Source organism: Pongo pygmaeus, chromosome 1 (genome assembly GCF_028885625.2).
Source record: "Pongo pygmaeus isolate AG05252 chromosome 1, NHGRI_mPonPyg2-v2.0_pri, whole genome shotgun sequence".
Classification (NCBI taxonomy): Eukaryota; Metazoa; Chordata; class Mammalia; order Primates; family Hominidae; genus Pongo; species Pongo pygmaeus.
The window spans coordinates 203461102-203471227 of record NC_072373.2 but is presented as its reverse complement, the minus strand read 5'-3'; the positions used below and the strand labels follow the sequence as shown (position 1 = coordinate 203471227).

Here is a 10126-nt window from a genome sequence, read left to right as displayed (position 1 = left end):
ATGAATGGGTCTATGCTAAGAATATGGGCACTGATGATGCCTAGACCCTTGGGTCTTAGACAAGGGACTCAGGTGTGGAGATTATCTATGACTGACACACACACATACACGCACGCATGCACGAACACCCCCTCCCCACCAATTCCTCCCTCCCCAAGGGATTTCTCCGACTGGTAAAGACAGAAGAGGCAAGGAAAAAAGTCTCACCTGGAAGTGAGTCCTCACAGCCATCTGGTGGCCACCTGGAGAACTGCAGATATTGTCAGCCCTAGTCAACTTTAGCCTCAGCCCCTTCTGGGAAGAAGGTGACATCTAGGCCAGAATGGAAGGCACACTGGACTTGGTGACAGATGGACCTGGCTTCAGATCCCAGCTCTGCCATTTACTATGTGATTTGGGGCAAGTCCCTTGGCTTTCCTGGGCTTCACCCAAGAAATGGGGACATAGTCCCTCACTTTTGCAGGTTGTTGTAAGCCTTGGGCTCTGGCTGGGCACCTGGTAGGTGGGAAGGGTTGGAGGAGGTGTCCAGGATGTAGGGACAGAGGGCATGAGGAGAATAGGAGAGAAGGAACTATCTCTTCCTTTAGAGAGCAAGTATGCAGGGAATGGAGACCTGATTGGTATGAGCACTTTCGGTGCGTGAGGGAGAGCACATGAGGTTCACGTGAAAACCCATAGCCCCCCTTTAGTCTCTTGGCTCTCCTGGGTTTCTCAGGGTTAGAAATGTCACTGCATGCTGGGTGTGGTGGTTCACACCTGTAATCCCAGCACTTTGGGGAGGCTGAGCAGAGTGGATCACCTGAGGTCAGGAGTTCGAGACCATCCTGACCAATATGGTGAAACCCTGTCTCTACTGAAAATAAAAAATATATATATATATTTGGGCATGGTGGCGGGCACCTGTAATCCCACCTACTTGGGAAGTTGAGGCAGGAGAATCGCTTGAACCCAGGAGGCAGAGGTTGCAGTGAGCCGAGATTGCACCACTGCACTCCAGCCTGGGCAACAAGAATAAAACTCTGTCTCGAAAAAAAAAAAAAAAAAAAAAAAAAAGAAGGAAAGAAAAGAAATGTCACTGCACTTTTTCCTCCCTGGCTGCCTTAGGATCAACTTCCCTTGCAAACAACAGGATAACTATCGGGATCAGGAAGTTCATGACCAATACTTCAGTGGAAATGATGGTCTTCCGTGTCCTTCACCCTGGGAAGACAAAAATACCTAAGACAGAAAACTAGTCAAAAAGTAGAAGACCACTCTGGATGTCATCTTTGTATTTAGAACCCATTTTGGGCTGGGCACAGTGGCTCATGCCTGTAATCCCAGCACTTTGGGAGGCCAAGGTGGGCAGATCACTTGAACCTACGAGTACAAGACCAGCCTGGGCAACATGGCGAAACCCTGTCTCTACAAAAATTACACGCCTTCACCAGGCGTGGTGGCATGTGCTTGTAATCCCAGTTACTGTGGAGGCCGAGATGGGAGGATTGCTTGAGTCCAAGAGGTTGAGGTACAGTGAGCAGTGATTGCACCACTACATTCCAGCCTGGGCGACAGACTGAGATCCTGTCTCAAAAAAACAAAAACAAAAACAAAAACAAAAACAAAAAAACACAGAACCCATTTTGGTGGTGTTAAGACAACTGGCTTGGGTATGATTTATGATTCCTTGGATTATGCAAAGAAAAATTAATCCAAACACAGACTTGCAAGACATGAAAGAAAAAGACCTCAAGAAAACAGCTAAAGGAACTCAAGAACAGAATGACGACAGCCAGGGAGTCACAAGGGTGTAGTGCTGGTGCTGGCAAACAGGAATGGCTTTATCTGCAGCAATGGTGCAGATTTTTCACCAGAGGATTAATAAACTATGAAAACTTAAAAAATATATAATTGCCCTTCAGAGTAGCAGAAGATAGTCCCTGATACTCCCCTTTGGTGCCAACGTCCCAGCAGCCTTCACCCATCACTGAGACCAGAACTCTGTAGGGACCCAGCTCTGATGGGGGAGTAAGTGGATCCCTGAGTCTTGGGGCCCTGATGCCCTTGGATCCTCTCTCTGACAACCCCACCTTCCTGGAAACCAGGCATATTACTATTCTGTCTGTTTTCCTTTTTTCCTCTGGTTGTTCCCTTTTAGGTCAATCATCCAGTCCATGATTATTTCTTCAACACCCATTACATGTCAGGCACTGTTCTCCAGCAGAAATGGGACATAGTCAGTATCCTCTTGGAGCTTAGATTCTAGTGGGGCTGACATGTAGTAAAACAAACAAGCATGAATTCATTTATAATTTCAAGAGCGCTTCATCCTCTGAAAATGAATAAATTAAGAGAAGGGGAGGGAGAGTGATGGGGAGGCCAGTGGCAATCTGAGAGTTCAGAGCAGCGTGTTTCAGAAGTGACTTGGGAGAAGAGACCTGGATGAAGAGAAGGGTTGTTGTCAGAAGGGTCAGGTGCAAGAGCCTAGGAGCAGGAGCCCCTGAAGCCACTCCTCACTCTCTGCTCCCGCCCCGGGTGACATCATTTACCCCTAAAACATCAGTTGCCACCTGCATGCCTACACCTCCCAGGTGTCCCTCATTAGCCAGCTGTAACATTGATGGCCAACGGTGTGTAGAACCCACTCAACAACCCCATGAGGCCGGTACTAATATTATCCCTGTGTTTTAGATGAGGAAATAGGCACAGAGAGCTGAAGAAACTCTCCAAAGTCATCCAGCTAGGAAATGGAGAAACTGAGATTTGACCACTTCCGCCCCCTAAGCCCCCTAAACTCACCACATCCAACCTGAAATGAATCCTCTTCTCCAGCTCCGACCCCCTCCTCTTCCCATGTTCCCTGCCACTTGACCTTCTGCTGCCTCGCACTCAAACCCAAAACCTGCCTGGTGGAGGCTGACCATGGGGGCTGCAGTGATGGTGCTGTGATGGGGGTGTCCAGTGGGGCCTGGGATCCTCAGGCCTCTTAACCTCATCTTCCCCTCCCACAGGCCTGCATGATTCCAGGGAGCATCAAGGCAAGAGACACAGGGAGAAGGAGCAGCCAGTCCCCCTGCCGCAGGACTGACCACATCTGTCACATCTGGAGAAGTCTGCCCAGAGTGGTTCCCCTGGACTAAGGGCAGACGGCCTTGGGGAAGAGGGAGCTCTTTCTCCTTGCTCCACCCATCAGGATGCCTAAAATAGGAGGCTGAGAGGGGCCTGCCCTGAGGACTGAGCTGCCAGGCTTTCTGCTCCCAAGTTCTTCCCGGCTCCCCATCTCCTCCTGCTTCGGGGAAGTGCACCCCTCACCCCCTCCACACTGGCTTTCTAGATCCTGGAATAAATAATTCAGGTTTTGAAATCTTGCCAGGCCCACCCCTCCGGTGCTGTGAGGGCGCTATTGGGCTGACATGAGTGACGTCACCCAGCTCTTATCCCAGTCCCAGCATCACGGGACCTGCCCCGGCAGCAACTTACCTGCCTGGTCACTGTCAGTCCAGACCCTCTACCCTGTGCCCCTCACCCCGGAGCCCACTCACCACAGCCACCTGCTATCTTCGTTCCAGGGCCCCACAACCCTCATGGCTTAGCATTGTCGCTTCAGTACCCCAGCCCTTCTGACAGGGTCATGGTGACCTGAAGTCACCTGGACACTCCATGTTCCCAGGCCGCTGCCTCTGCCATCCCGGAGTCCCTGAACTCGGCCCTGCTGCATAGTCACCCTGACACTGCCATGGTTGCCCTGAGGGCTTCCCCTCTACCGTTAGCGTCCCACGGCCGTCACCCCCCACCCCAAGATTCTGTCACCATGCTAATGTCGTCACTGCCACCCACCTCCCTGCTCCCTCGTGCTCCCCGTCATCGTCACCTCAGGGCCCCATCATCTTGGCAACCCTGTCATCCTCACCAGGGACGCCCAACCAACCCCATCACAAGCTCTTCCTTCGTCACCTGGATCTTGTCAGCCTCTCTGCCACCCAAGGGTCCCATCACCCCACAGCCTAGCCGGGCCCCCTTTCCACTCTTCCACCCCGTTCGCTGCAGCCTCTCTGAGACTTCAAGGCTCTCGCACCGGCGCCTCTGAAACCCCCGGCCCGCAGAGGGCGCCGCGTCAAGGACAGCGCTGGCCGACTCGGGAGGGGGCGGGGCCGCAGCCACGGTCGCTTTTTATGAATGGGGGAGCGGGCGGTGCGAGGCCTCATTACTATGCCGCGCAATGCGCGCTGCGCCCCAGCGCCCCGCGCCCATTGGCTGATCGGACCGCTGACGTCACCGAACCGGTGGCCGGGGGCGGGGCGGGGCGGGGTGACTCACGCCGCTTCTCCCGCGGCCGCGGGGGCTTCTCGGGGTCCACGCACGCCCTGCGCCGCCAGGACCCGAGCGGAGCCTCCCCGCGGCCCGGCCGCGCCTGGTCCTGAGCGGTGAGTAGCGGGCCCCGCCGCGGGCACCAGGGGTCCTGGAGGGCACGCAGGATGCTGGGGCACTGGGCCGGCGGAAGGCTCCTAGTGGCCGGCCAGGGTTCGAGTTCGAGGTGGAAATTCTGGGTTTAGGCGATTCTGGGTTAGCAGGCGTGGGCCCAAGTGCTCGAGTGCTGGGGTTGAGTTGGATGACCCGGCGAAGGGTGAGCATTCCTGCAGGGACCCGAGGCCCTGGAGGGACTGATGGTCATCTGAGGTTAAGCCGGCAGAAGGCGTCTGGGGCAGGGACCCAGGGGTCCGAACAGCAGGAGGTGTCCAATTTAGGAATCCAGGTATTCAGGCAGGAGGCAGAGTCAGGCCCAAAATCCAGGTGTCCGGGCAGAAGGAGGCATGTGACTCAGGGATCCAGGCTTCCAGCAGGGGTTTCTGCCCAGAGACCTAGAGATTCAGGCAGAAAGAAGGGAACAGAAGTCTGGAAGGGTAGGGGGTGGGGAGCTGAGTTCCCAGGTGTTACCGCGGGAGTGCGGGGTGGTAGCTGGCGGGAGCTTCACGCGCATTCCCTGGGGGCGGAGTCTAAGGCTGGCAGTACTGAAAATCGTGAGGGGTCTGGGAGCCTCAGGCACGAGCTAGCATCATCATCTCTGATGGGAGGGAGCGGAGCTGCTCAGTCTCCCTGGTGGGGTAGATGTTTCCCTACCCCAATCTTGAGCCTTCGGGGGCATCCCCTGGATCCTATGGCCCTCTTCCACTTATAGTACCCCTTCTTCTGTCTCTCCTCTGGTCACACATGTGGGAAAAAGAGACCTGCAGGACCTAGGACAGGGATCCCCAGGAAGAGACCCCTGTTTAGAGGCCTGGGGGCATTGGAGGGGACAGCGGTATCCTGGGAAGAGCCCCAGGGCATGAATGTGGGGATAAGGCATTGGGACCCTATCAGGTATCCTGAGGAGAGACTCCCACCACGTATCCTGAGAGGCACCTCACCCCCTCTAGACCCCAACTCCCATCACCCAGCTTGGTCAGCTTCTCACAAGGCCTTTCTCCTGCAGGTACCAGGATGTGGGGTGCAGGCAGCCCTCTGGCCTGGCTCTCAGCTGGCTCAGGCAACGTGAATGCAAGCAGCGTGGGCCCAGCAGAGGGGCCCACAGGTCCAGCCGCACCACTGCCCTCGCCTAAGGCCTGGGATGTGGTGCTCTGCATCTCAGGCACCCTGGTGTCCTGCGAGAATGCGCTAGTGGTGGCCATCATCGTGGGCACTCCCGCCTTCCGTGCCCCCATGTTCCTGCTGGTGGGCAGCCTGGCCGTGGCAGACCTGCTGGCAGGCCTGGGCCTGGTCCTGCACTTTGCTGCTGTCTTCTGCATCGGCTCAGCGGAGATGAGCCTGGTGCTGGTTGGTGTGCTGGCAATGGCCTTTACCGCCAGCATCGGCAGTCTACTGGCCATCACTGTCGACCGCTACCTTTCTCTGTACAATGCCCTCACCTACTATTCAGAGACAACAGTGACACGGACCTATGTGATGCTGGTCTTAGTGTGGGGAGGTGCCCTGGGCCTGGGGCTGCTGCCTGTGCTGGCCTGGAACTGCCTGGATGGCCTGACCACATGTGGCGTGGTTTATCCACTCTCCAAGAACCATCTGGTAGTCCTGGCCATTGCCTTCTTCATGGTGTTTGGCATCATGCTGCAGCTCTACGCCCAAATCTGCCGCATCGTCTGCCGCCATGCCCAGCAGATTGCCCTTCAGCGGCACCTGCTGCCTGCCTCCCACTATGTGGCCACCCGCAAGGGCATTGCCACACTGGCCGTGGTGCTTGGAGCCTTTGCCGCCTGCTGGTTGCCCTTCACTGTCTACTGCCTGCTGGGTGATGCCCACTCTCCACCTCTCTACACCTATCTTACCTTGCTCCCTGCCACCTACAACTCCATGATCAACCCTATCATCTACGCCTTCCGCAACCAGGATGTGCAGAAAGTGCTGTGGGCTGTCTGCTGCTGCTGTTCCTCTTCCAAGATCCCCTTCCGATCCCGCTCCCCCAGTGATGTCTAGCTGAGTCTTCATGACCCTTCAACCCTGATTACTACAGAATTCCAGAATGTTAGGCTCTCCAGGGCTTCTTTCCAAACCCCCAGCTCCACACCCCCCAGACCCAGCTGGTTCTGGAGTTCTAGGACATTGGGTGTTTCAAGGTTCTGTTCAGATCTCTATGGGGGCCCAGCTGGCTCCATGGTTCCAGAATGTTCAGGTGGTCAGGGTTCTACTCAGAAATGTCTCACAACCCAGCTGGGTTGCAATTCCAGAATGCTGGGAGTTTTACAGTGCCATTCCAAGTCCCAGATGTCCCTCTTCCCCCAAACTTGACCTTGACCATGTCACTTTACGTTTGAATTTCTGAGCTAAAGAGTCAGAGAGATTAGTCACATAGTTGCCTAAATAGGAGAGAGAAAGATTATATATGCACACATACAAAGAGAGTGTCTATTTATGATTTATTTATTTATTTATAAATTTACTTATGGGTGGTAAGGGGCGAAAAAGAGACCCACACCTTGATATCCAGGCCATACCAGGGTATCCCTTGTCCCTTCACCCCCATTTCTGACCTCAGTTCCTGGAGGGGGGAAAGGGAGAAAGAGAAACCACGTATTTTGTTATTATTTTGGATTATTTTTTATCGAAGAGATCATAGAAACCAGAGCCTTCTCCCCAGGCCTGCCCTCCGCGGGTTTGGAAGGGGAACACACCAGCCTCTGGTTTTTTATTTTTTTAAGAAGCCATCACCTGAGCAACCAAAAATTCCTCTGCGCTGGGGTCCGACTGCCCTCTGGTGGCCATTTGGGGAAAACTGCAGCCCGGCCAGGCAGCTGGGACCAGAATGCAATCCCAGCTCCACTCCAGCCTGGCGTCCAGGGCCACAGCCATGGCCTGGGGGCCAAGCCTCACCCTGCGGTGCCCTAAAGGAGGGGGGGCACGAGCCAACACCCCACCCCTCTGCCAACCTGGGTATGGCCCCCAGTGCATTCCCTGGTCCTGTCTCCAACCCAACTCAATAAAAAATGATTTTGTCATAAATATGTTTCCCTATGTGTGTGTGGAGGGTATGGAGTGGCGCCTGATGGGGGATGGCCTGGAATGAGAGGGTCAAGCCAGGCCTGGGGGGCCTGTTGGGGGATCTGGGGAGCTAGACAGAGGGTGGAGGGTGGCTGGCAGGTGACTCCTTCTCAGATGTCAGTGCCCCTCTGCTCAGACCTGGGCACTGACTGGCAAGGACCTTACCTCCTCCTGGTGACAGGAACCTGGGTGCTTGGCTGTTCCTGGGTCAAGGATGCTCACATCCTGCCCACATTGGCCACTGTGGGGCTTAGGCATGATGAATATGCTCAAAGCATGTCAGTTTCCTTAATAATAATAGGTCTTTTTTTTTTTTTTTTTTTTGAGACAGAGTCTCACTCTGTCCCCCAGGCTGGAGTGCAGTGGCGCGATCTCGGCTCACTGCAAACTCCACCTCCTGGGTTCACGCCATTCTCCTGCCTCAGCCTCCCAAGTAGCTGGGACTACAGGCGCCCACCACCACGCCGGGCTAATTTTTTTTGTATTTTTAGTAGAGACGGGGTTTCACCGTGTTAGCCAGGATGGTCTCGATCTCCTGACCTCGTGATCTGCCTGTCTCGGCCTCCCAAAGTATTGGGATTACAGGCGTGAGCCAATGCGCCTGGCCAATAATAGGTCCTTCTAATTGTGGGTACCTACTGTGTGTCTGGCACACATGCTACCTCTCTTATGCCTAATAAGCATCCCATGGCACCGGTAGTGTCTTCTCCATTTTACAAACGAGGGAGCTGAGGCTGAGTGAGGGACAGTGGCTGGCCCAAGGCCATACAGCTAAAAAATGGTAGAGCCAGGAACATCTGTTTCCAGAATCTGTGCTGTGTAGTGAGCAATTTCCTTCCTTCCCAAGCCTGGAGCTTCGGACATTCTGGACCCTGATTTTTTTTTTTTTTTTTTTTTTTGAGAAGGAGTCTTGCTCTGTTGCCCAGACTGGAGTGCAATGGCACGATCTTGGCTCGTTGCAACCTCCACCTCCCGGGTTCAAGCGATTCTCCTGCCTCAGCTTTCCAAGTAGCTGGGATTACAGGCACCTGCCACCACGCCTGGCTAATTTTTGTATTTTTAGTAGAGACGGGGGTTTCACCATGTTGGCCAGGCTGGTCTCGAACTCCCCACCTCAGGCGATCTGCCCGCCTCGGCCTCCCAAAGTGCTGGGATTACAGGCATGAGCCACCGTGCCCAGCTGGACCCTGATTTATTTTGGGGTTCATTTTTAGGGCCACATTTGGGAAGTGGTCGGAGGGGGTCTGGTCATTTTGGAGTCAGAAGAGCTTTTCTACGCAAAGGTGAGTGACTATCAGTGTGTGCCTTTGGGGACATATGTGTGCAGGACCCAGAGTTTGGGTATTTGAGGAGAGGAAGCTGACCCCAGAAAGAATGTGTCTATCAGGCCAGGGCAGCCGCAGGTTTGGGGTGTGGCTGAAGAGGAAGCTTTGACTGGCCAAGCCTCCCAGCTTCCCAAGCCTTATTGTTGGGCAAAGCTTGGAGGTAGGGCTCTCAGAGCATTTCTGGCTCACTCCTCCGTATACAGACAGGGAGCCCGAGGCCCAAAGAGGAGCAGCCATTTGCTCAAACTCGCACAGCTGTGCCAGGCTAGGACACAGGCCTTTCTCCATTTCCCTGGCAGAGTTAAAGCCCTTTTGTCTGGTGTAAAGATCCCTCCCTTGGCCAGGTGCGGTGGCTTATGCCCGTAATCCCAGCACTTTGGGAGGCCGAGGCAGGCAGATCACCTGAGTCAGGAGTTCGAGACCAGCCTGGTCAACATCATGAAACCCTGTCTCTACTAAAAATACAAAAAATTAGCTGGAGTTGGATCCTGTAATCCCAGCTACTCGGGAGGCTGAGGCAGGAAAATTGCTTGAGCCTGGGAGGCAGAGGTTGCAGTGAGCCATGAGCCAAGATCGCGCCATTGCACTCCAGCCTGGGCAACAGAGTGAGATTCTGTCCCCTCCTCCAAAAAAAAAATCCCTGCCCAGTAGTCTGAGGAGAGTTGTCATGCCAATAGGCCCAGGCACAAAGTCGGGAGGCCGCACCAGGTCAGGCCAAGCTTTATTCTATCCCCACCCTCCTGAGAGGTCCCTGGGAAAAGTCCCTACTCAGCAGGCCCCTCCCCTACGCCAAACATTCCATACCATCACTGTGGCTTTGTCAGATGGGTACCATTGCTCTTCCCCATTTTACAAAAGAAGTTGAGGCTCCAAGAGTAATGGGCCTTCATTCATTCACTGCTGTCCTTGTGGACAGCTTAAATTCTAGCTGGGGGAAATAGTAATACAAAGTTTTTCCAAAAATGTAATATTACACAGTGGTGAGTCCTCAGAGAAAGAGCAAGGGAAGAAGGATGGGGAGGATGTGAGTAATTTTTAAATGAGGGTGCCCAGGAAAAGCCTCCCTGAGAGGTGACATTGGATTGGTCCAAAGTCAGAGGGTTGGTAAGGAGATGAGCTGGGATTTGAACCCAGGTCCATTTGACTCTAAATCTCTTTCTTTCCTGGATGAGGGAGCGTGTTTCAGGAACAACCCAGAAACATCAAGCAAGGAAGCTGGGGTAAATCCCCAGTCTGGGGGAAAGCAGGGGGTCTCCAGGTTAAACCCAGACCTCTGGAGGCACGGCACAGGG

General features: G+C 54.3%; 1 protein-coding gene across 1 annotated transcript; it reads left to right on the top strand.

The window, feature by feature from the left end:
• Positions 1-4287: 4287 nt before the first annotated feature.
• GPR3 (G protein-coupled receptor 3) lies at positions 4288-7470 on the top strand. Its single transcript, XM_054498727.2, has 2 exons — positions 4288-4403; positions 5450-7470. The coding sequence occupies exon 2, from the start codon at positions 5458-5460 to the stop codon at positions 6445-6447; it is 990 nt and encodes a 329-aa protein (XP_054354702.1). The 5' UTR covers positions 4288-4403; positions 5450-5457; the 3' UTR covers positions 6448-7470.
• The last annotated feature ends 2656 nt before the right edge of the window (positions 7471-10126 follow it).

Excerpts from the sequence above, each read along its gene's own strand:
- GPR3 (XM_054498727.2), top strand. The coding sequence starts at position 5,458 with ATGTGGGGTGCAGGCAGCCCTCTGGCCTGGCTCTCAGCTGGCTCAGGC.